This window comes from Natator depressus, chromosome 14 (assembly GCF_965152275.1).
Source record: "Natator depressus isolate rNatDep1 chromosome 14, rNatDep2.hap1, whole genome shotgun sequence".
NCBI lineage: Eukaryota > Metazoa > Chordata > Testudines > Cheloniidae > Natator > Natator depressus.
Window position 1 is genome coordinate 17605030 of NC_134247.1, and position 27303 is coordinate 17632332.

The 27303-nt window shown below is 40.0% G+C and overlaps 1 protein-coding gene across 18 annotated transcripts in view; it reads right to left on the reverse strand.

The window, feature by feature from the left end:
• Positions 1–27303, reverse strand: part of TNRC6C (trinucleotide repeat containing adaptor 6C) — a 584197-nt gene that overhangs the window by 4845 nt on the left and 552049 nt on the right. For 13 of the 18 annotated variants that reach the window (XM_074970980.1, XM_074970983.1, XM_074970988.1 and 10 more), the window contains 11 exons: positions 21906–22079; positions 20298–20444; positions 19794–19913; positions 16333–16416; positions 15753–15984; positions 13937–14104; positions 12848–13039; positions 12551–12694; positions 4106–4252; positions 2740–2856; positions 440–634 (listed from right to left, as the gene is read on the reverse strand). In XM_074970980.1, the coding sequence (XP_074827081.1) occupies positions 440–634; positions 2740–2856; positions 4106–4252; positions 12551–12694; positions 12848–13039; positions 13937–14104; positions 15753–15984; positions 16333–16416; positions 19794–19913; positions 20298–20444; positions 21906–22079 (1720 nt within the window). The remainder of the gene's footprint in view (positions 1–439; positions 635–2739; positions 2857–4105; positions 4253–12550; positions 12695–12847; positions 13040–13936; positions 14105–15752; positions 15985–16332; positions 16417–19793; positions 19914–20297; positions 20445–21905; positions 22080–27303) is intronic. The other 5 variants (XM_074970982.1, XM_074970986.1, XM_074970989.1 and 2 more) reach the window with 5 other exon arrangements.

Below are 27303 nucleotides of genomic sequence, written 5' to 3' on the forward strand. Positions count from 1 at the left end.
TGGCAAGCCCTGGCACAAATTAAGCAGTGGATGTTATTCTATGTAATAAATTCTACTGATTAATTAGCTAATACTGAAGTCTTGCAACAATTCACAGAAAAACACCTGCCACAAAACAAGAAAAAGGTCTCAAGGTATTTAGAAAAAATGAGCAAAAGTATTATAAAGAAAGACCCCTGTTGTAGTGAAATTATTCCCCACTGATTGGAAACATGCCCTACTAACCCATAACTCTATTTTGAGAATGAGCCATCCTATGTGATAGAAAATGAGACCTGCATTTCAACACAAGAGTTGATGCACTCTGTGTTTATTGAACCTCAAGTACCTGGAGCACAGTACTAGAGCAAAAGTACCATAGTACCATACTACTGTAACATGGAAAATAAAAGCAAACAGAGCATTGCAATATTATAAAATGTAGGAGTCAGAGGAATACCAGAGGAATAAGAGCTGGTCCAACCCAGTGGGCTGGCACCCCAGGTAGATGATGGCTTGGTGTTTGTTAAACCTGGAGGTGGTCTCGTAGGAGCAGTAGTGTTTCTGGGTACCTTCCATAGTTCATGGGATAGAGAGGCTTGTGTGTGAGAGATTGGGCCAGAGGACCATGTAGACTTGATGTCTGACAATTTACCTGCAACAGAGAAACATAATTCATGTATTTTTGGTAAGCAAGCTAAAAAAAAAAATCTGAACAATCTGCAACTCCAGTAAGTGAAGAGGTGATCCTCAAGGCTGTTCATTAATTATAATCTGCTAGTATCTGACATTTGTTACTACTGTCCGCTTTCTATTGTGGCTCCCAGCACTTCTCTTTCTGATAAAGGACAAAGAACCATAAAACAAGACTAGAGACTATGTCTGATTAGCTGAAATCAAAAATAAAATCATTACTGTATATGTTCTAAGTTTTTTAGCCTAAATTATTAAAATAATGAAGTTTATACTTTCTGCACCCAAGAAGGAACAACCACTGTTGTTTAAAATACAGAAATTAGCACACATGAGTTCTCATGGTTCAGTATTAAGCTGATTCCAGAAGAGGTAGAAAGGGCAAAATTTCCTATGCTGCTGAATAATCAAAGATAAATGCATCAGGCGTATGGATTCTTTTACAAGTTCCTCTTTGAAACACTAACAATCTTCACGAGAAAAGCCCTATACATCGCAATCTACCACTTCTTACAACTTTTTGTTGACCACTTTTTTGTTATGCTCTGAATCCTACCTTCATTTATATTAGTATCATACTTATTTTATTCCAATTTCTGTCAAACCAGAGTTTTATTAAACATACTATAATGACCTAAAATTATACACTTCAAAAGACAAACATTAAAACAAAAAAAGGACAAGTTAGCATTTTGGTGTCAATAACACAAACAGGACCAACTCAAAATATAGACACTACCAAACAAAATGCACACTGTCAAATGATCATCTCTGAAACATTTCACCGTTAAGCTTCCACACATCTGCCCGTCTTTCATGTAGCTACACACATACCAAAGATATAGAGCCTGATTCTCCTGCTCTCATTAACGCCTATGTATATCAAGAGCAACTCCATTGATGTCAACGGAGTCAAACTGGTGTAAAGTCAGAGGCCAGTCAGGCCCATATTTTTGTGCAAACTGCAGTGACAAAAAGGAAGTTGTTAATACTATTCAAGTAACCGATTGAGAAAAGAAATTTGAAAGTTTGATTTTTAGAACTAGTAGCAGCAGCTGGGCCTACAATTTAACATATAACGAATGTGCATTAATAAAAGTTAGATGTTGCTATGTCACTGATTCTTATGAGGTTCACATGCAGATAGGATGTAACAGCAAAAAACCAAACAAATAAAAAGGAAATATGCATGGCAGATAAAATTAAGAGATAAGCAAGCCATTACTTTACCCTCCTTCAAGGCCCCTTTGCTTTGTGGCAACGTGAACCTAAATGCTGCACTAAGGTCCCTGGATGTTCAAGCTTCACTTAAATTAAAATGAGGTTTTTAATTTACTAAATATGAACAGGAATTAAGCAATCAGTAGAGTGGGTATTGTTATATTATATTTATTTTATACTGGCTGCACATTTCCAGCTTTCAGTACTCTGAAGATTTTGTTATTTTTTGAGACTGTCTGCAGACTCAGGCAGACAGGATTGCATCGCTTTGCATTTGGTTTGTGTTAGAAAGTTTTTAACTGCAGTGGAAAATATGAAGCCTTGATTATTGTGTTAGTACTTAAATTTGGAAATTTTAAAAGTTTTTCTACAGCTTGCTGGACTCAAAGAAATCCTAACAATACCAGGGCTAGAGCTTTATAGCAGATTCTTAACTAAAGGGACAGGCAAAACTGAATTTACTGGCAATAGCTTTCAGATCAACCTTTCCTGGTAAGATCCAGCAATAGTGTTACCACTGAGTTCTCGCAGAGAACATTCTGCCTCACAGTTGGAGCAAAAATAAACTTTGTTGAAAAAGTATGAATGCCAAAATAAAGTGGTAGCATCATGGTATGAAGTGGGCTGAATATATATTTCATTAGCGCCCTTATCAGATATTCACAACTCCAGGCACCTGTTTAAAATGCTCACCACTGCAGAGCTGCCATGGGAGCAGCACAGTGCTCAAAAGATATGAAGTCTGCAGTAGTTCTATTATAATAACCAGAGGAAAGCACTTTTTCAGGGCCTTTGCTCTTTGGGGATGGAGAGGGATGCTGAAAGTAGAAAGGCCATTTCTCGTACCTGCAATGCTAGGTGCGGATGCAATGCTGCTGAAAGAGCTACTGTAGCCGGAGGCACTAAGCGGCCAGGCACTCGATGAAGGCAGCGTGGCATTCTGAGATGATGTTGGGGATGACCCTGCAGAACCAGCAAAGAAGCAACTAAGAAAGATGGGCAAAATGGTATTTGCTGCAGAATAAGCAATTCTAACTACATCATGTGCAAATACAAACCAGGCAACCAGTTTCCTCTAACCATGAATGAATGTTATAGAAAGCATGATAAAGTGAAGCAGAATTCTTCAGTATAAAAGAAAAGAAAGCTGGCACCAGAGTGGCAAGTGTGTTGGTGCCCATGCAGAAGACATATTTTGGATTTCCTTTAAGATTATCTGACTCTTGGGACATCAGAGTTAAAGTGAGATCTGAAGGAGGGAAGCTATCTATCTGCATTTTATAACATGCTTGTCAGCCTATCTAAGCACCAGCAACTGTGGATGAATATGAATGTATATGTAAAACCAACCAAATATCCTTGATACCTTAAAACTGCTGAAGTAAGCACTTCTCCCCATGCCCTAATCCCCACAAATACCCTCAGGTATTTTGCAAATTTAGGTTTTGCAGCCGGTAAAATAAATGTGTATATCATAAAAATGTTCTAAAACTAGCTATATATCAAAGGAGCAATAGTAAGAAACAACTTGAAACCATCTTAAGTTGGCAAATCATTCTACGTGTGCTCGACAAACTCACACAACTTAAATTAGGAGCTATCTTGTCATCAGGTTGCCTTATAGGAATGTTAAATATACATCCAAAACCTTCCTACTCGCTAACAAATATACGATGTACCAAAAGTAGGGACTGGAACATGGAATAAAATACCTTCAGAACAGTCAGAACAAAGAATGGGAGGCTATGAACTGAAAGTATCCACTCTAGCAATCAACCACAATTAGCAGCATATTATGAGTGATTTTCATTATTCAAAACATATATACACATACCGTGTGTACGTAATATATTAATTCAGAAGACACAAAATTGTTTCTCTTTAGAAGATGATATGTTATACAAAAGCCTAATTCTGGTGCACTGTTATTAGGAAATATTTTGTTTTGTATCTTTATTGATGATACAAGAGACTAATGATTTATACAGCACCCAGAAGACAGACACTTGCAACTTGACTTTAATGTCAGTTTGAGTGAAACTGAATAAATACGTGGCACCAGTGGCTGCTGCACATCTAAACTCCTGCCATCAAACTGTTCCTAAGACAAAGTAGAATGGAAACTATGAATACAGCCTATAGACAGATTGCTTATCAGTAACCGAGCTCTCACAGTATATTGTCAGTACATATTAACACTATCGGGACGCACATGCTCTCTTGCCATTGAGTCGGAACCCTCTCGAAAGCAGCTGGGGTTGCACAATGCTTCCATGCAGAATTGAACCTTCAAGACCTGAAGGCATGGAAGGGATCCTCAGCCATAACTGTCCCTCAGTTCCTTCTATGTATTCAGAATCTAAAATGAAGACATAGAAGAAGAATGGTGGTGGGAAGTGAGGATCTATGGTTACACTACAGTTACTGGTCAATTATCTTTCTTCTTCCTGTTTGTCAGTATAGCTCCCCAATTTTAGATGACTGAAGTACTGGTATAAACATAATACCCCCACCTTTAAAAAAAAAAAAAAAAAAAAAAAGGGAAGTGAGCATTAGCACCAGTTATAGCTCAAAAGAACTGATAAATTAATTGGGGAAGTTTTCCAGAACACCTGGGAGCCCTGCTGCTATTCTGAGTGAGCCTTAGGAAGCTCTGTCTCAGACATCACCGTAGGGAGGCAAGGTTTACAAGGGAAGCAGCCCATCTATTATGGGTGAACTAGCTTGCTGGAAAGCAGGGGTAGCAGAACCAGTAAGGGGAGTGGGAGTTGGTGGGATGTACAGAGGGAAGATTAAACACTGAGATAGAAGAAGGGTTCAGACAGCCATGTCAGCTTACCCTCCCAAGACAGGCAGCAGGCAAAAGTCCAGGGCATGGGGGGAATAAACAGCCACACTCCCCCAAACTACCACAGGTGCCATTATGGACAGGAAAAGGGGGAGATTAAAGGGAATTTCAGCTTATTTTCCTAGATGATACAAACAAACAGTCTAGGGGACTCACTGATATGCATAGTTCCATCCAAATTGCAACTTAACACCTGGGTGAAACTTAGAACAGGTTGTGGAACCACCTTATCTTTATAGAATGCTATGTATGAGGGATCTATCATTTGACTAATTCAACACTGTAACAACTTACCAAGGCTTGTGCTGGATTCTCCATCACTGGCAATTTTCAAATAAAGATTGGACCTCGACCTTTGACCTTGTAACAATTGAATGGGTTTCAAACTCCCTTCCTGATGGCAGCAGAATGGACACCAAAAATCCCTGGGCCAGAGGCCTCAATTTCTAGGATACCTCAAACTGCCTAATGGTAATGGGAGACTGACATTTCAAAGAAGGTGGGGAAAAAATGGACAGGACAACCGTGAGTGTCATCTAATTCCTCACCTCCACTACAGCAACAGGGATTGAGTGTTAAACTGGCATTGAGAAGGTAGGCAAGAAGAGAACAAAAGTTGAACAAATTGCTTAGACTTCACCCGTCCAACCTTGCTGGGCACCAACACACACACCAACACAGAGGAATCTGTCAGTGCCAAGAAGCCTCAATGCCAAGGCCTCCGCTGGTGCTAACCTACTTTCAAAACAGACCCTTCCTTGGGGATTCCGAAATACCCAGAGGAATAGTCATGACTAAGGTTAAGATTTTGTCACGGGTATTTTTAGTAAAAGTCATAGACAGGTTGCAGGCAATAAACAAAAATGCTGGAAGCCCATGACCTGTGACTTTTACTAAAAATAATGGTGTGAGAGAGATGTGGGGACGACTGAAGCCTGAGCCCCACAGGGGGGATGAGAGCCTAAGCCCCACTATTGTGTGTGTGTGTGGGGTGCTCCAGGACCCACTGCCAGCAGTGGCTGAGGATCGCTCTGCCTCTGCTGCCCCACACACAGGGCTGAAACTGAAGGGAAAATGTCACAGAGGTTTCTGAAAAGTTACGGAATCCGTGACTTCTGTGACAAATTCTTATATTTAGTCATGACTTTTCATTTTTATCTTCCTTCTTGTATCAAGGAGTAAGAGGTTAAGGCCAAGCACAACACATTGCCCTTCCTCGAGTTTATTTGAACCTGAGGATTTCTAGGAGCCATGATTCAGAAATCTATTTGGTGCCAAAAATAGCCCCGATTCTAAATAGCTAGGCTTTTTAACTAAGAGCAGATTCATCCAGCAACGCTTTTCCAAGAACAGGGAATAAAGCTTGGAATCTGCCTCCTTATGGGTATGAAGGATAAAAGGACTACAAGCCATGCTCTGACCCTGTGAGTGACCTTCACTGAGGTACTTTAGGCATCAGAAATGCCAGTCTGTCAGTGTCTTCTTTGTACTACAAGATGCACAGCTTGTAAGTCAATCTCTTACACTAGGGCATGCCATAATATAATCTCAGACTCCAAGGGATCTGACCAGGGTTGAAGGAACAGGTGCTGACAAATGTGCTCAGAACTGGGCATGGGACCAGGCACCTCAGTATTAAGCAATGACAAAAGCTATCCAAACAGCTAAGCTAACATTACAATGCTAATTCTTACACAAATTAAAGGAAAAAGCTGATGAAGGAAGACAGCATGTTAGTGAGCCCCAGAGTCACTGCTTTCCATAGGGGTTTGTCTCAAAGGAGCATGTATGCCCCTAGAATGGTAATGCATATTGACAATCCATTTAAAAGAGAAGGGGAGATTACTTACTGTAACTGGAGATTCTTCGAGATGTGTGGCCTTATCTGTAATTCCACATGTGGGTATGCATGTGCGCCATGCGCCAGAATCCAAAAATTCTTCAAAGCAGCATCCATCGACCTGAACATGCGCAGTAGTTTCCCTTGTGCTCCTGACCAAGGGTATAAGGGGCAGTATGGATTGATGACTCTCCAGTTCCCTCTTACCACAATCCAACAGGATCCAAAGCAGAGGTGAAGGAGGGCAGGTGGTGGAATACAGACAGAGCCCACCCATCTCAAAGACCCTCCAGTTACAGTAAGTAATCTCCACTACTTCTTCGAGTGCTGGTCCCTATGTGTATTCCACACATGGGTGACTAGCAGGCAATGCTCAGAGTGAAGGAGGGTGCAAGGAAGCTGGTAGCCCAGAGAGGGGTGCCATTTCAGATTGGGAGCGGGGAGGGGAGAACTTTAGTGGTGATTCCAGGGGCTACACTGCAGATACAAATAATTTTCAAAAATAACCAACCATCACTACCTTGCAGGCTAACTACTTTAAACCTTGTGATACTGAAACAATTTGGATGATTCACACAAATAATATTTTATTACACACTAACTGAAAGATTGTTTCACAGTAACACACAACTGAAGCACTTTCCATAGCATTGGTTTTTGTATTCTTACTTTCCCAATGTATAAATGATTGACTGACATTCTAAATTTAATAGAATTTCGATGAACCTCATGTTTATATGAAGGAGGTCAAAATATATTGTTCAAAATCTTATAGCAGTAAGATCAAAACTAAAAATGAAACAAGATGGCCCATATTCTGTTCTTATTTATACAACTCCAAATTCAGAATAATGGTTGAAACCCAGGCAATTTTTTCCAGATTTACAGCAGTACTAAGGAGAACAGAATTTGCCCTTTTGTGTTTGTTAGTGCAATTTCTGTTGGAAACTGTGCTAGAGACAGCTATGGATAGGGATTCTCTGGTAAAACCTCTCCCTAAGTGGCTCATTATGTTGAAGAATTCATTTAGCACAACTTATTGTAAGTATTAAAGTGCAGCTAAATTATTAGAACTTACTTGATTATGTTTCTTTGTAAAACTTCTGTAAAATAAAGATTGGAACAAACATTGCCTCCCAGTAATATGAGACCTTTGTGTAGGACCAACTGAAATTAATTAACTATGGTAAAAGGTCCATCTGTATAGAGATCATCCACAACAGAACCCTTTCATTGGCCGGGGGGAGGAGGAGAGAAAGCCATTTAGATATAAAATTGAACTTAAACATACTCCACAAGTTATCATCATCCAATACTTGTGCATAGGTAAATGAAGGGGCATTCTGGAGGTAGCTCTTGCTCTTTTTGTTGAAACACTCGTGATGAAACTAGAAGCTGAGAAGATCTAAAAAGAAACCCCCCTGGATAATTCAGAACTACACTGTGTTGCTGCTGGGCATCACTTACTCTCTCCGATCTTTTTCCTTTAATTTCTTTAGGGCGCTGTTCTAGGCATTTTAGAAATAATGCTACATCATGTCAGGAAAAACACTGGCATCTGGAGTCGATGTGATCTCTGCTTGGTCAGTAGGTTGAATGAAACCACGCTTGTAGTCCCCACAAGCGGTGTATAGCGAATGGTGATAAGAGTAGTCCCTGCAGGGGGACTGGGGAGGTAGATTGTGAGGGGAGAAGGAAAGAAACTCTACAGAGTATCCCTGGTGTATAATCTCCAGGACCCAAATGTCCATGGTGATCTTGTTCCAGGTGAAGAGGGTAACATGACCTCCAAATTTGACAGGGGAAGGCCTAAGTGTCATGAACAGTGGTGAGCAAGTCTCAACCTGCATGTAAAAAATGGCCTTTGGCCTGAGGTTGGGAATAAGCAGAGGCTGTGGAAGTAGGAGCTGCCAGAGGTTCAGGTGGACACTGATAATATGGAGCATCTGCAGGGGGTGGTTGTGGCCTGAAGGGCTGTCTCTGGTTTCTTCTGGGGGCTGAAGTGTAATGGACTTTTCGTTAAACAGGTGGGACCTGTCGAAAGGAAAGTCTATGGATAGTGTTTTTGACCTCTCTAGGAAACCCCAACAATTGGAGTCCCTTCGCATGACCAGCCCTGTGTGGCCAAACTTCTGGATGCAGTATCTCCAGCATCTACTGCAGCTGGAGAGTCAACTTTGTCACTAGTTTTCCTTCGAACAGAAAAGCTTGGAATTGGGCTCGGTCTTCCACTGGGAGTCCGTAAGTCTGACGTAGGTGTTGAAATTGTATTTTGTTAATAAGGCTTGGTAATTAGCTAAATGAAATTGCAGACCTGCAGAGGAGATGACCTTCCTACATAGGAGGTCCAGTCTCTTTGGTCCCTTCTCTACCAATGTGGATGTCTGGTAGTGCAACCTAATTCTTTCTGTGGTCGCCCGTACCATCAGTGATTTAGGGGCAGGATGGAAAAATAGGAAGTCAGCTCCCTTGGCAGGAACAAAGTAGCATCTTTCGGCCCTTTTTGGCATGGGGCACAAGATGCACGTGTGTACCAAACTGCTCTGGGTGGATCTAATTTAAGAACATAACAACGGCCGTACTGGGTCAGACCAAAGGTCCATCTAGTCCAGTATCCTGTCTTCTGACAACGGCCAATGCCAGGTGCTTCAGAGATAATGAACAGAACAGGTAACCATTAAGTGACCCATCCCATTGCCCATTCCCAGCTTCTGGCAAACAGTGGTTAGGGTCACCACCCCTCATAGGGCTTCATTGATCGGAAGGGCTACTCTGGCAGGTCCTTGTGGTTGTAAAATGTCCAAGAGTCAATGCTGAGGGTCCTGGACCTCTTCCAAAGGGATATGTGGATTTTTAGCGACCTTTTGCAATAGCTGCTGGTATTGCTGGTGGTCATCTGGTGGGGAAGACAACAAAGGAGTGACGTTATCATCTGGGTGGTAGGTATCGAGTGCCTGTTGGGACTCCTGTGCCTTCTCGGAGATACTGATGCCTCCATCTCCTCTGGCTCTTCTGATTCCGATGACGAATCCATCAGTATTGGTGGAACCATTGGTAGGGGGCACTCCTGCCCAGGGGATGTAACTATTCCTGAGACAGTTAGAACAATTCCGCCTCCAGGGTAAGAACATTCCTCAGGAGGGCAGGGTCCAAGAGGAGTGGAGACTGCAGGTAAGGAAGTAATATATCCTCTGAAATTATGAAGGTCTCCATATGGCCTGGAGTTTGGGGAGTTCCAGCTGGGACAACTGAAGGATGTGGCTCATCTGTTGCCACTGGTCAGTCTTTGGATAAACGAGGCGGTACTAATGAGGGGCCTGGACCTCACTTGTAGAAGGGACTGGTGTGTATCTGTCTTTCTGCTTTGGTCCCACTGTCACTGCCGGGACTCTCTTTTTTTGTGCCTTGCCCCCCCACCTGGGAGTCTTTGTCAGAACCAGTTCCATGGGTTCCATTTGTGATGTCTTGCCTGACCTAGATCAGCTCAGGGAGGAAATGGGTTTCTTATGAACAGTCCTCTGAGGGGATCTGTCCTTGCGCCCATGAAGTGTCCCTTACTCTCATGGGGAGCCCTGTAGGAGTTGTCTTTGGGCTTCGGTGGTAAAGGCTCTGCTCCAAAGCTCGTGTTTAGAGGGGTGCTGCTAGTCAGTTGAGGCCGACGTACTGGGGGAGGCGGGGGTGGGAGGAGAGAGTAGGCCCTCATCCTCCTCCATCAGAAACTTCCTACAACAGAACTTTCATGCCTCTCTAGTTCTGGATGGAAAAGATGAGCAGATATTGCACTTTGCTGACATACGTGCTTCACCCAGGTGGTACCAGTACCACTGATGCTTGTCACTACTGGAGAAGGAACAAGGGCAGGAGACGCAACTCTTAAATTTGGGACTCTGGGCATAATCCAACCGAATGGGGGTTGGGGGTGGGGAAACTTATCCTATACCTACTATAAACATACGCTAACTAAAACGAATAAACTACATATAAAATCTATTTACAACAAGTTTACTTTATAGATTATGCACTGAAAGAGGACATGATTCCAATTCAGGCCGTGAGACAGTAAGGAGGAACTGGAAAGGCATTGATCCACATTGCTCTTTATACTCTCAGTCAGGAGCACAAGGGAAACCACTGTGCATGTGAGAGTCAGTGGACACTGCTCTGAAGAATGTCTGGACTCGGGTGTATGACGTGTATGTGTACCCATGTGTGGAATACACATAGGGACCAGCACTCGAAGAAACAGTATAATTATTTATTCATACACTAGTATTTATATAGAGGGTTATAGTACATTTTCTAACTACGCAGATATGAGATCTGCATGATGCAGAGCCATGAATTATTATATATAAATGTACAAAGTAGATAGACAACATCATCTTCAGCGTCACTCTAATGTTGGCACAACACAAATAAAATACTGGATGCATCAGAATCTCAACTATAGCTAAATAACTTCTTGAAGCCTACCTGATTAGCAGTGTAAAAATAATTTAAAATTTTTTAAATTCCCCTCCCTTAAAAACACCTAAAGTCATTAAATAGTTAATTCAGTATTACTCATACACACAAATAACTGAAGTTTTAGCTTGAACAAAGACTACTTTCTGACAGCTTTCCAGATGATAAAATTCAACATTACTTAATGTGATAAAAAAAACCTCCCGTCATCTCTCACTCCCTTCAAGTTCCACAGCCTCTTACCGGACATAGCTTCAAGTTCCACTGCTCAGGATACCAGGAAACTTGCTTCAATGATAACTATGATTCACAATCTAGGCAAACACCCACAAGTGACTGTGATAGCTCAATCTACATTTTAAAGTCCTTGCAGGTCCTACTGACAGCTTGGCCATAATTCTGCTCTGCGCATTATAGTGTTCTACTAGACTGCTTTCTTCGGACAATTTACATATTAGGTCACAACATGACCACAAACAACAACTAAGCTACCTTTAGTTTGGTCCATTTTCCGAAGCTATGGACCCCTGTTGAGATGTACTAAAGTCCAATGACTCAGTGTTTTAGGGAGGATCCCTCTTCATTCTGGAGTAAAACTTATGGGGAGAGGGATGGAGAAAGGTGAAAAGAATATTTATATATAATAATTTTTTTCCAACCCTCTCTTGGCTGATTTTAGGGATATACAAATCCATCTTCTCTTTCTGCTTGATCCTGTAGTGAAGTCACAAATCAGGTTTTCATGACGTCAATTTGTTGCCATGGAAAGAATTGTGATTTCCTGACTTTGGCATTATGACTTCACTGCTGTGTCAAGTAGGAGAAAAGGCTGGGCTGTGTAGAGAGCAAAACCAAACAGATATAGTATTTAAACATAATAAGAAATCTCCTGGAAAACATGTAGAAAACATATTTAAGTCTGAGAGTTTTCAACAGTATGAAAAGTGGTAAGTTTCCAATAAGAAATCAGGAATCTCCAAATTCTGACTTAGTGGGCCAAAAATGTCTAGATTTATGGTGGAAGTTCAACAGTAGCAGCAAAGCATGAACACTATCAGATCCACCTTTCATCTGCACATAGGTAGTACAGACAATTCTCTACCGAAAAAAAAAAAACAACACTATATACAAAACACAGGAATAAGACAAGTATCAGAGGGGTAGCCATGTTAGTCTGTATCCATAAAAACAACAAGGAGTCCGGTGGCACCTTAAAGACTAACCGCTTTATCTGGGCATAAGCTTTCGTGGGTAAAAAACTACTTCTTCAGATGCATGAAATGAAAATTACAGATTATGCTTGTATCTGTAATTTTCACTTCATGCATCTGAAAAAGTGGTTTTTTACCCACGAAAGCTTATGCCCAAATAAAGCGGTTAATCTTTAAGGTGCCACCGAAAGCCTTGTTGTTTTTTAGGAGTAAGACAGTTAGTTCAAATATTTGGAAGGAAGGGAAACAAAGTGACTACAGAGGTGCAAAGTGTTTGTGTGACTTTTGCTCTACCTCCACTCTTGAGAAGATAGCGATTAACATCTTGTATGGTGGTATTAATGGTAGGCCCAGTTGGAACACTTCCAGGAGTGACATCTGGGTCATTCTCAGGGTCAATATTCTGCAGTCCTTTCCACGGCACTCCAGGATGAAATTCTATTTTAAAATAGCAGAAGCAAGAGTCTATGAAATTACTATCCTTTGCTCTAAGCTCCCACACAAAAGACAGACACTGATTCAGTAAATAAAACCAACACTTAGATTCAGTGACATCAGTATTTTTAAGGTAATATTTTTGTGTTTTGTTACCTGGTGGCCAGTTAATGCTGGAACCATTGGAGATTTTATCACTATCAGTTTTGGCACGTGACCAGCTGTGAGGAACAGCTACAGGTGGACTGGCTGGTGAATCACTGTTTTGGATCAGATCGTACCGTCCATAAGAGTCATCAATGGAGGACTTTCCTGAAGGACCAATACTTAGACCTCCAGGAATAGCACCTGAAATGATAGAAGGGAAAAAAATAATTTGTTTGGGGGCAGGACTCATTCTTTGGCTGCTCCTTTCATCTCTATTATATTTTATCATTTTTCTTGTCCTTAAAACTTTCCAAATTTTAAAATTAAGTAATGTAATTAAAATATACATACAGTAAGAAAACAAACAATTATTCAAGATTTAACACAGTTCAAGATAGTCTCTCTTGGCATTCCCAGGATCAGAATCTGATGAAAACCTCAGTAGCACATCATACTGTAAGTTAGCTAACAGCAATTCAGAGATCTCTGTCAAAAACAAGCTCAAATGGATAAGGTGATTCTGAATAGGAATTACAAAACAACAAGTTAATGTGGGGACGTAGAAATAGTTGCAGGCTAACAACTAGCATTTAAGTGAAATGATTTGTGCTGCTAATGACAAAGAAGCAGGACACAGTAATCTTAACAGATCACAACTCTGAGCAGAGCTGGGAATTTCGTACTCAAGATTTTGGAGGTGGAGTTGGGGAAGGAATTTAAAATGCATTACAGTTAGGGCAAAGGTGATGCAGCTCGGTACTGAGGTACACTGGCAATTCTGTGAGGGATGTTTGCGTAGTGCCTGCCACATTAAGGCTGGTTCTAGTTGGTGCTATTATTCACTCATTTTTCTGAACTACATTCGCCAAACCAAAAACATCTTTAAACAAAGCTTTGATGGAAGGTTCCATGTTCTGCAACCATAATGACACAGCCTATACCATAAGAAGTTCTTTAAAAGTATTAATTTAATAGTTTATAATCTGAAAGGGTATTTTGTACGAGCTCTTATAATAGAGAATGCCTGGAAATTAGGTTGCTTTGCCAATCTGACCACCATGTCCTAAGAGTACTAATTGACAAACGTAATTGACATACCATGCTTGCTAGAATTCTGGTCAAGTGAAGAAGCAGCACTAGATATATTATCCATGGAGTTGGGGTGCGTCCACTGAGGAAGGCGAGACTGAGACTGAGAAGTATCCTTCACTGACAAACCACCAGTCATGTCCATGCTGTTTACATTCATGTTCGGATTCAGTCCAGCTTAGGGGAAGCAAGTAGGTTGTTACATATTCCTAACATTTATACTCCCCCAATCCCCAACATTAATTCTTGGTGCTTAATGATCCACACAAATGAGTTACTGAACTTCAGATTTCAGATAGAAATAGTTCTGTATATACTGTATGTCAATTTACCACATGCTGGTCTCAGCCTGCTGCTCAATAAATTCTACTCTTCTAAAAAATATCACCCTTTTATTTCTGCCAAAACTCCCACTAACTTCAGATAAAATTAAACCATTGACAATGAGAAAAAGAACCCACTATAGGGATGTATTTTAATGCCATCGGCATTTCCACTTTAATTCTTCCTAGTTGTCTCAGAAAAGGCATTTTGCATTAGAATTCAAAACTAAAACAAGCAAGGAATTTGCAATGTTCCATCAGTGAGACAGATCATTCTGGTCAACTTTCCAACAAATCCTTGGATTTTTTGGGCTACCAATGTTTTTTAAAACGATTAACACCTCAGCCACCAATTGCATAATACTGATTTGTTATTCTTTAAGTTGCTGCCCTTCTACTCAGAGTCACGTTTAATGTATTTAAAAATTATAATAAAGACTAAATGATACATTTTTATAATCAATACATAGACAGTATTCTAGGGAAGAACTTTTCATCTTTCCAAGATGGGGATCTTTAGATTTTCAGGAAAAGATTCTGAAAGTTAACAGATCAGACAGTGCTGAGCACCTTTCAGGTTTAGGCCCTTCATATACTTATAAGCACATTTTTGACCTTGTGGTGGTCATCATCCTAGTACCTAGCATACACTAATATACCCTTTCAGCTAACCTGTAAGATAAGTAAGTATTATCAACCCCACTTTACAAAGATTAGACAGAGGCACAGATAAATTACGTTATTTGCCCTATGTCACATAGGAAGTCTCGCACAGATAGAAATAAAATACAGATCTCCTGAATCCCACTCAATTGCCTTGCACACAAGACCATCCTTAATATCCTCCTGGTGCAAGTTTTAGTGAAAACCATATAGTTCAGTTAGAGTGGAACTGGTTCACAATCACGCTACATTCTGCTGACAAAAATAAACACATTGACATCTAATGCACTGTAATCCAGCTTAAAGAGGAGAGTGATAGCAGTGCTGGAAGGGCATTTTCTGTAAGAGATCCTTGACTCTGGAACTTCCCCCCCTTTGGTGCAATCAAGAATTAGCTTTCTAAGTACACTGCTAAGTTCATAATTTCTTTCAGGCTTTTGGGGGAGTGAGTTGAGGTAGGTTATTATGATGACTAGGTGTAGGGCTACCACAGTGATGGGGATAAATTATTGTAATTTTGTGTAGCAACTCAATATGCATTTTGTTAACATGATTCTTGTAGATTCTCTTGTATTTTATATTTTTAGCACTGTAATGCACCTAAAGCAGTGGTTTTCAACCTGTGGTCCATGGACCCCTGGGGGGTCCGTAGACAATGTCTAAGATTTCCAAGGAGGTCCACACCTCCATTCAAAATTTTTTAGGCTTCCACAAATGAAAAAAGGTTGAAAACCACTGACCTAGAGCAAAGGATAGGTGCTCAGAAGTTGAAATAATTAAACATATAAACACTATCTCCTCTCTTTTGTAAATGGAAGCTTAAATGAAAGAACACTTACCAAGAGGGTAAGGAGCAAAGGTGTTCGGAGAAGACTGTTGCTCTTTGGTCTGCAGGTCAGGTAGGCCGGGAGCCTGGGGATGGGGTGAAAAGCTATCCATGGCTGATTTGCCTGCAGAGGGGTGCAAAGATAGATGTGGAGGGGGAGGCTGCTGCTTCATAAGCAGGGCCTGGGCCAGCTGGCGCTGGTGCTGCTGGATCTGCTGCTGCATGTTATTGATTGTACGTGCAACCTGTCAACAAAAGATTAAAAAAAGAAACAAAAAACAATCAGCAAAAGCTAGATAGTACAAAGGTGCACAAGCCATGCTGCCCCAGTTTCTAAATTGAATCAACACAACATCCAGCCCTTTGAAACAAAGAATTAACTGAATTAAGAGTTCAACAACATTCTTTCAAAAGTGAGGAAAGTAGAACTGCATTCAGTAACACTGGTACTCTTCTCTTTCAATATAAATCCATGCAATACAGTTTGGTTTACTTAATGCTACTCTAACTGATTTCGAGTAATGAACTAGAATCTTTATAGGCAGCTGAAACCAGAATCTAATGTTGAAATCAAGTTGGCAGGTTAAACTTACTTGCTGCTCCTGTTGTCTCATAGGTCCGGAAACATTACGCTGAGCCTGTAACATCTGCTGCTGGATTTGTAAACGTTGGTACGCCTACAAGAAAGAAACAAGGAAGGTCAAAAGTCATACATTAAAAAAAACCTAACATACTTGTTTATAGTGTGTTTGTAAGTTACAAAATATAAGAAAAGTGTTGGTCCTGTACTTAGCGGGGAAGGAGAGCTAATAATGGCTGACATCAAGAAGGGTGAGGTGTTTAATGCCTATTTTGTTAAAAAGGTAAATTACGACAAGATACTTAATACAATTAATATTAACAAAGGGAAGGAACACAAGCCAAAATATGGAAATAACAGGATAAAATCTATGTAGATAAGTTAGATGCACTCAAGTTGGCAGGGCCTGATGAAATTGATCCAAGGGTACTTAAGGACCCAGCGAAACAATCTCACAGAATTGTGAGACAGACGTGGTAGATTATCTAGGAGAACTCATGGAGGACGGGTGAGGTTCCACAAGACTGGAGAATGGCAAAAGTAGGACCTATCTTTAAAAAGGGGAACAAAGACTACTGGGGAACTATAGACCTGTCAGCCTAACTTCGATACCTGGAAAGATACTGGAACAAATTATTAAATAATCAATTTGTAAGCAGCTAGAAAATAACAGGGAGATAAGTAATACCCAACACGGATTTGCCAAGAACAAATTATGCCAAATCAACATAATTTCCTTCTTTGATAGGGTTACTAGCCTAGTGGGTGGGGGAGAGGGAGCTGTAACCATGATACTTTGATTTTAGTAAGGCTTTTCACACAGTCCCACAATGGAAATGTGGTCTACACGAAATTACGATAAGATGGGTGCAAAACTGGTTGAAAGACCATACTCAAAGAGCAGTTATCAATGGTTCGTTGCCAAATTCGGAGGATGTATCTAGTGGGATCCTGTAGGGGTCTGTCCTGGGTCTCGTACTATTCAATATTCTCATTAATGAAGAGTCTGCTTATTAAATTTGAGGATGTCACCAAGATGGGAGGGATTGCAAGCATTTTGAAGAATTTGAATTCTAATCCTCATGACTGTGACAAATTAGAGAATAAATATGAAATCAACAAGGTGGAATTCAATAAAGACAAGTACAAAGTACTACACTTTGATTTTTCCTTCCTAAGGCACAACTACAAAATGGGGATAACTGGCCGTGGCAGTAATTCTGCAGAAAAGGGTCTGGGGGGTTACAGTGGATCACAACTTCAAAATGAGTCAACATGATGCAGTTACAAAAAAAAAAAAAAAGAAAAAAGAAAAAAGTCTAATGTCATTCTTGGGCTCCACTTGACCCCATGTGGCATCAGTAAATCCCACAGATAATCTGCCATTAAATGATGAACCTGAGATTAGAGAGGAGAACGAGGCCAGCCCCATCCTTGTGTGGATGCGAGCGGCACAGTTATGTTCCTGCCACTCTTGGTGTTTGATCTCCTGTGTGGGACAACATAGTGGCCTTATGACACTTATATCGTAACATTCTTCACTGTGTCAGAGCCCCATTATGATGAACTAATGCAATGTTATGATCTATCTAGAGATCTATGCATGAGATTGGGGCCTCCTGAGTTCTCTTCCTACCACTGTTTTGGCACACAACATCTCCATGCCTTAGTTTCCCGTTTGGTAAAATGGGGACAAAAATACTTATTTCTTGGGGATGGGGGGTTGTGAGCCTTACTTGCTCAACGTATAGCAATATATTATAATGTATAGCTATATTAAGAGGAGTGTCATATTTAAGACATAAGAAGTAATTGCCCTGCTGTACTTGGCACTGGAAAGGCCTCAGCTAGAGTCCTGTATCCAGTTATGGGCATCACACTTTCAGAAAGGCGTGGACAAATTGGAGAGAGTCCAGATGAAAACAACAAAAATGAGAAAAGGTTTTGAAAACATGACCTATGAGGAAAGGCTAAATAAACTGAACAGGTTTACTTCTTGAGAAAAGACGACTGAAGGGGGACCTGATAATATGCATTAAATATGCTAAGGGCTGTTATAGAAAAGATGGTGACCAATTGTTCTCCATGTCAACTATAGGTAGGACAACAAATGGGCTTAATCTGCAGCAAAGGAGATTTAGGATTAGGAAAAAAAAACTAACTATAAAGACAGTTAGTTACTCGAATATGCTTCCAAGGGAGGCTATGAAATACTCATTGCTGGAGGTTTTTAAGACTAGGTTACACTAACACCTGTGAGGGATGGTCTAGGTTTACCTGGTCCTGCCTCAGTGCAGAGGCTGGACTACATGACCTCTTGAGGTCCCTTCTATTTCTACATTTCTATGATTCTAAAAATGCAAACTGAAATATTCTTGCTTCCTGAAGGTTACTGCAGCAAAAGTACATTTTCTGGTTAAAAAGAACTTTTGAAAGGATAAATATATTTTTGCTTTAAGTATATTGATTTTTTTAAAACGCAATTCAGCTAATAAAACTTAACTGTTGATAATGAGTAGGACTCTCAGCAATTATTTTTCACTTAAAGATGGGAATGAGAGTTTCTCTGCATGATTCATAAAACTAGAAATGAAAAAGTTAAGGGAAATTATGAAAACTATTTATCCAAACAATAATGTGAATTAATGTTTTTCAGTGCTGTACAAACAGACTGGTAGAATTCTGGCATTTGGTCAGATTAAAACAAAATAAAATGAAGTCATACAGGACCAGGTTCTGACATCCTTACATCAAGTAGTACTTTACTCCAAAAGTTGTACCATTGATTTCAGAGGGACTAGTTGAGGAATAAGAAGAAGTTTTAAGTTTCAGGGCTGTTTTTTCAAGCACTATCCTGCTCAGTTATTAAAGAGTGTGAATCTAATTTTCCTCCTTAAAACTGAGAAAGGCAGTCAGAGATTAACAGTGGTAGCAAAGATTCTAACCAGGGAGGATTTCAGTAAGTGAGTAAAAGTAAAGTGTTAATAGAAGAAATTTTTAAAAATAAATCAGCAGTTTTAGTCCTTACAACAAACAAACAAAACTCTATGGCTACAGAAAAATCTATAGCTCCCAAACAATATTTGTAAATAAGACGTCACCAAGCCACATATTACTAGTGCTATTTGAGAGCATGCTATACAGTACACACATCAAAAATGGAGACAACTGACTTGCTAATTACAGCTACAAGAATGAAAAGGACAAGTGTCCTTAGTATTAAATGACAATACAGAAAATTAGTCACTGTAACAATTAAGGAGCATTAGGAAAAACAAAACATGCTTTTACTTCTTGAAGAATACGTAACTTTCAAAGGAATAACTATCTTTAAAAAAAAACCAAAACAGTAGCATTGTACTTTCCATTTTTAAAACTAAGCTGGCACTTCTCTTATTTTAAATGTGATGTGCAAATCTGAAAAAATGTCTTCAAGTCTTATTTACATCTCGTCTGCTGTGCCTTTTAACTCACCAGCTGCAGCTGATAGAGCTGGTTCAACATCGTCATATGTTGAGGATTAATTGGCGAGGTTAATAGTGCAGGGTTGAGACCAATGTTTTTTGCTGCAAACTGCAAAAGCTGTGCTTGAACCTGGGGAACAGAGAATACAGCATATCAGATTTAAGCACAGTATGTTCACTGTTAAAATTGCCCACTATGTAAATAGCCAGTAAGAGCCACAAATCATACACAAAATAAATTTGCAATTAGATGAGTTGTCACCAGTTTTAGAAGCACTATATCAAATATAAACAACAATACCCACAATCAAATCTGCTTTTCTGATGGATGCAGAAACAAAGAAAATAAAGAGTTTTTTAATGGTGTTTCTGTTATCAATGCTGGTCCAAATCATCTGGTCATGTTACTTCATTATTTAGAGTTTTTTTCATATTGAAAATGTTCTTACTCAGTATACAGTCGCCATGAAACAAAGATGTGACAGTTTTCTGTGCTATGCAATTCAGTGCTAACCTGAGGGGATAGAAACTGAGGCACTTGAGCACGAAGACTAGGCTGGGATGAGTTAAGAGGTTGCACTGGCGGTTGCTGCGGCTGTTGCATGGTCCTGGCTTGTGCTGCTCCGCTATTGCCAAACATACCCAGATTGCCACTCGGTATCTACAATATGACAAAGATGATGATCTTATTTAGATGCAACATTCCACAGACTCCATGATAGTGACATGCTTGTGCTGCCTTTTATTCTCAAAGATCATGATAAGCATAGACAACGAAATGATCACATACAGGCTTATATCTATTTTGTGGCAAGTTTTACTGAAGATGTGGTTTAGAATCAGGCACGTAAGTAATAGCTATAAATCCAAGACTGACATTCCAAGCCTGCTAAAATTTTGTACAGTTCTTTGAGTGGCACCAGAAGGTTGAATATTTTCCAAAATAAGTCTGTATGACTCTAGGATGTCATCCAAGGAACGAATAATAAAATCATCTGCCAAACACATTTCTGTGTCCATGAGAATAGGCAAAGAATAAAATCACTAAAATCCTATCACCACACATGATTGAATTATTTAAGTAGCGTCCATGTAGCCCCAATACACTTCTGTTTTACAAAGCTACTGGTAGGGCTTTGAAGCTGTGCTCCAGCTCTGCTCCAGCTCCAGGCAAAAACCTGCAGCTCCACTGCTCCGGAGCTGCTCCGCGCTCCAGCTCCAGGCTCTGCTCCAAAGCCCTGGCTACTGGTAATGTATCTGATATTAGTGTAGTCACTGTTCCCAAAGGTGTGCCTAACGGGTTGTAAATGCTGGAGAGCTACTGCTGTCAGAAAAGCAGAAAAGTGGTTAAGCATACTCCACCATGCTCAAGCTACCTTTTTATAGTCAATGCCACAACAGAATGCTACAAGATTTTTCTGTATTCTTCTCTCTTTTCATGATCAGCCATAATTTATGACCTCACAAACATTCATAGTTATAAATGTTCACCCACTTACTTTCCTTTCCCCTCCTTTCATTTTCAGTCCCTCAAATCCTCTAACCAACAAGGCAGATAAGAAATGATTCCCACCCTTTATTCTGCTAGACATGCTCACTAAAGAGATATGCAAGATCTTTCCCCCCACATGCAAAAGCTAACAGTCTTATCTCAGCCATTATGGTAGAAAAACTTGATATAACTCCAGCCTCATCACAAGGTTGTATCATCACTGAATAATCAAGCCAGTGAAGGCTAATTAGAAGAAAATTTCTGTTTTAAACAACTATTCTGGCAATCAGCAATGCCTTAAAAATACAGAAACATTACATCAGTCATTTATGGTTTAGTCAAATATACCCTATATATTTTAAGTTCCTTGTACTTCAAAATACAATGTCCAGTATTATAAATCTGTAGTGCTGCATTCTCCTCTCAATGGACGCATGTAAGTTTCAGGTTACAGCAACTACAGTTAAACAGTGGCTGTTAAAGTGAAATGTTTACAATGACATTTCATATGAAAAAAATTTGTTCATATTTGGAAATAGTGGTTTAAACTGAAAAAGGGATGAGAAATTCCTCTAGTAGTGAGTTCAAGAGAGCCGAAATTCAAATTGTGATCTCTCCCAACAGCCTTACCTGTCTAGAAGAATTCAAGTTTTGCATGCCCAGCCCTGAGGCAATCCCGCCCAGGGTCTGATTAGGGAGTGCACTGTTTGAAAGGGGGAGCTTCAGGCTTGGTGAAGGCAAAAATGGTGAAGTAGTGGGCTCTTCCACTAGGCCGCCATCCTGATTGGAGAAAGAAAGGGTGAGCTGTGTGCCGTGTCCACAAGCAGACAGAGCATCAAACAGTTTCCCATGGGAATATAAACGGGCATGGATGAATAAAAAAAATCAAAATATTAAAAAAAAAAAAAGGCATGAGTAATAGGGAATGGAAAGTATGGGGTGGAAGAAAGAAGAAAGAGAAACAGGATTAAGGTACTGTTCTTTTTTACTTTTTGCACATTGCAAATGTACAGATGCATGACCATTTTCATTTCCCATCCAGAATAATCAGGAATTGGTGCTTATGTTAAGTTTAAAATCTAGTATGAACATGGTAAAACAAATTCCATGGCCTTGCAGGCAACTTCAACCTCATGAATCAGACCACTGCCATACAACTGCTTTCACAACTCACTCTATTCTCTCCTCTCTTGGCACCAGGACATTAAACAGTGGAAAGAGTAGTGCAACAGCAAATTTCAGAAATCTTTCTCTCTGCAGTTTGTTTGCTACACTGTCAGAGAAACACAGCACCCACTTGTGACGTGCACTTTGTAAAGCTAGAACTAAGGAAAGACCAGATGAGCTCACTTTACAGGTTCTTTAGCAGAATGCCATGTGATCCCTAGTCTGGGTTCAGTTCCAAATCCCAACTCAGCTGTTCAGAAAGCATGTTTGCATTAATCCTCTTTCCCACTCCAGTTTCAACTGGATGATAAGACATGTAACCTTGTTTTAATTTTCGTGTAGCACTGACTTACTAATATTCATAATTAAATTCTGCTATTCTCTCTCTCTCTCTCTCTATATATATATGCAAACACAAAAAAGACATTTAAAAACTACTTATATCCTAAGTATGTACTCTCCCTGGTAAGTGATTGAAGTGCTGAGTCCCAAGAAACATGAGACAAGGTTTTAGAAGTAAAAAAAGAAGTCTTTTGCTGCTCTCTAGCATCACAAAAGATAGCTGAAAGAGGAGCATATCAAATAAAGCACCTAACTGTGGGAATTCTCAGGAAACTTTATGTTCTAAGTTACCCTGTAAATATGAATTTTCAACAGCAGTCCTTTGTGCAAAGGAAAAGTTTATCATCAGTCAAAGTGACACTTGATTTGGTGTTTGAATATCCTGAGGGGGATGCTGACATTGTCTAATGATATCCCCAAGGCCTTTCAGCTCAAGATGTTTTACATTCTACTGGACATCAGTCATACTCCACAAACAACTGCAGCTTGCATGACAGTAACAGGTTCAAAGATTTCTCATGCCTAGGTCATGGACATGTGTTAATTTTTTTTTTTTTACTCTTTAAAGTGGAGATAATTCCCAGTGACTTGTGTGTTCTTTCTTCCAGGTGCCATTGTTTTCTACACAAATAACAGTGTTGGCTGAGAGAGTAATGGATGTAACCACTAAATATTGCCAAAAGCAGAAATATCTACTGCCACATTTCCCCTCTCCCTCTTACCCCCATTTAAAAAAAATGTACATTGATTGCAGTGCTGGTGAAAGTGCTAGACTGACTACTATGGAAATCAAAATTTTCAATTTCCAGAACAGATGTGTTCTGATTAGCTGCAATGCCACCTCCCCCCGAACTTCAATAGTGTGCCTCAACCCTGAACCGGAACAATCAACTGGCAAGTGTAGTTCAGTGTCCATGTTAATTTGGTCTTTAGTTGCGGCTTCTAAGTTTTCCAATAAGTATGCCGTTTGTGACGTGGGATATTTATTCTCTAGAAATGGAATTGAGGTAAACTCATTTCATTTTAGGCACTTAATTCAACAAACATTAAGGACTTTTGTTTACTACCAATTTAGGGTAGGCTGAATTTATACTAATGACCTAGAGATTTGTAACCCATTACTAAACTTCAGGACCATCCAGTCACAGCCAACTTTCCTTCTCTCAGTCCATCTCTAATAATCTTGTTAAAAAAAATGTGTACACTCCTCCCAAGTTCAACCATCATGTCTCCTATCCATTAGTACAATTTCTTATATTTGACTCCCCATAAAACAATGAAACCAATATGGAATTTAGTATTTTATCAGAGTTGATAAGATTGTAATCTTCTAGGATAGGACCATATGCTCTTGTGGTTGTATAGTGCAGAGCACGCCACTGCTGGTCAGTAAGGCAAAGTTACTTATTTCCAGTTATTTGAAAATCTCTCATGGGATTCTTTCTTGAGTCTCATACGCCAAATGAGAGACAACAGAAATCCCTTTGTGCAAAGGTTTTTAGCTGTGCAAGATACTGATAGCTTCACGAGACTCCCCTACACCTCAGTGGTCACATGCCACCTAACTGCCACTACCTGATTCCAAAGGGCCTTTTAAACAGTACTGGATTTGCACAGAAAGCCAAAGCTTTTCATACAAACCAATTAAAAAAAATAAGACAAAACATCAGTAAACAATTAAAAAAAATAAATACAATCCCCCCCAATCCCTGCTAAAGATGTAAAAATATTACATACATATTACATACAAGCTGAAAAGTAGGAGTATTTGGAGGGAAATCACACTTCAGAAGCAGATCACACAAACCCATGCAAGTAGATAGGTATGTGCAAATCTTGCAAGGTGGGATCTATTCAAAGAAGTAGTGATTACTATCCTGAGGATACTATCTGTGGAGCTTGAGAGAGATTTCAAAATAAAAAAATACACAAAACACTGAATCAGATGCGTCATGGATAGATGAGGGAACAAAGTGTGTGCGAGTGAATAAAATATCATAAAAAAATCCACCAACCAACATCATCATCTACATACAAACAGACAAAAGCTCAGAATATGTCCTCCTAAAAAGAGAGAAACTTTCAAAAATTGTCCAACTCATTAGGGACATCTGGGACAAGAAGATAGAGAGCATGGATAAGGATGGAGAAACTCACTGATATTCACCTCCAAGTACTAGGCGACAGCCTGGGCAGAGGGAAGTGGTTTGCGGAAGGAGTTGAACGTGGCAAATAGGCATCAAAGCTTTTAGGCACTGGATTCTTCAATAAAGGTGAAAAAGAACTGTTGTTTAGTGAGCAAGATAGTACTGAAAGAAAGGACAGAATTTGTAAGGAAGGAATTCCATGTGATCTTCCAGATGCTCCAAGGTCCAGCAGCAGGTTTGGAAGAAACATACGGGTGGTGTGAGCCAGGCCTGGAGGCTAGTGGTATGAATGGAGCAGTGTGGAAGAAGGCATAAAGAGTCAAGAGAGGAGGAGAGAGTAGAATTGAGTGAGTCTACCATGAAATCAATAGAGGTGATGTTGAAGGCAAGTCAATTAACAGGCTTGAATCTGATGCCAAACCAGTCAGGAAACCATCTTTGCAGTAGCAAATTGTATGATGTGACAAATCTCAGAGGTTTGGTTGCAGTGTCATGAGTTTGGCAGGTTTTCCTCTACCAAGAGACACCATGTTCATCAAGCTCTTAATACTGGGAATAGAAGACTTAGCCTGTGACTCACTTTGTAAGATACATTTTTTCTCCACCAGCTGGGATAAGGAGAGAGCCGTGCTAAGTTTATTCTTCACCAACTCATCAAGAACAGGATACAAAAGTACAGAAATGTGGGAGGGAGCCTGGTACAGCTATCAATCTTGGCCCTGTGGCATTTCTGGCTCTGGACAAATTTGGTGTTGGGCATCAAAGATGGTCCTGATCCCTTCAAGACAACCTCAGCCACAAAGCTACATGGAGCAATTCAATAACACACAATACACTGATGCAACTTAGTCTCAAATTGCTAAATGTCGCACACACATGGAGAGGGGGATCTTTAGCTGCCTGGAACAAGCAATTTGGTGGTGGTGGAGTCTGATGGATATTGCCCCTCTCAGCATCTTCTACCTTTGGCACTTTAGTGGAAGCATCACCTCTTTCAGTGATCTGGTATTCAATAGTATCTATTTGGTTTGCTAATAAACCAAGCCTCAATATGCTCTAGAGACTTTAACTGTGAGGTGGTCAGTGCAGATCACCTTCAGACAACCAAGTAGATCTTTAAGTTTGAATGAATACTGTCTGTGAAGTTATGAGTGGTGGTAACATTGAGTCCTACTTGTCAGCAATGGAACTCAGATTAGACCTTTGCTTCAAGACAAGATCCTCTGAAGTATACCGGGCTGACTGACGGTTTCTCTCAGCGTGCCCATAGGATCTTCAGGAGCTCCCCTCCCAAACTGATGGCTCCACTGGACATCCAGGTTACAACTTCAAGCACATCTTACATCTGAGCAGAGCATACTTGACTCTCAGGTACAAGATAATATGGTTGCAATCATGTGTGAGGGGCACTATTAGGCTGCATCTGTAGCTCTTGAAGCCACTGGACTTCTTCCTTTTAAAAGACAAGATGACATCCTGAAAAATAATACAATTCAGAAAGCACTGAGTGCCAAAGCTTGACTCAGTGCAAAACAGAATAAAAAATAAGTGTCATGTTGAGAAAGCAAGTCAAACAAAAGCTTCAAGGCAAATAAGTGTTTTGCTCCACAAACTACAGCTATCCCAAAGCAAGTAAGGAGTGCAGCACATCCAGAAGCAGACCCCAATGTGGAGTACTGAGGAGCTGGAAGTCCCTCACCACAATTCATAGGGCAGAAAAAGAATCTGAACAAATAAGTGTTGAACAAAATCTTCAGAGTGGGAGTAGCAGAAAGGGCATTTGGCTTAACTCAGAAGAGAGCTGTGGGGCACATAGCTCAGATCATCCAAAAACAGCTGGCACGCAGAAACATAGAAATATTTAATAACTTACTGGAGACTCAGAAAAATCAAATAAAAGGATACCTGGTGATTTGTTGAAACAGTGGGCTAAAGGAGGGCTGGAGCAGTGGTGGACTGAAGATCTTGATGCAGCTAAGGCAGTGAGCTTGTTCACTGACCAAGGACAAAGCTGAGCTGGCTAGAAGGGACTAGGGACTAAGGCAGTGCCAGCTGATGAATTCTTGTATTGAAATACCACCACTCAAAAGGCAAAAAAATCATTGAGAAGGTGAGTTACTCTAGTTGCATGAAACTGAAGTATGAGAATGATACATTTAAAAAAAATACTATTTTCTCCACTTTAGAGAAGAGATTTTTTTTATTTACTAGCAAGATGATCAAATCCCTATCTAATATTAACAAGTAAATATCTATTTAGGATCATGTGGAATGTTGTTGTTGAAAGAAAAAGTCATTGTGACAGACTATGCATACCCTGACAGATAGGGATTTTACTTGCTGTATAAATACTGATTAATTTAGTACTTAAT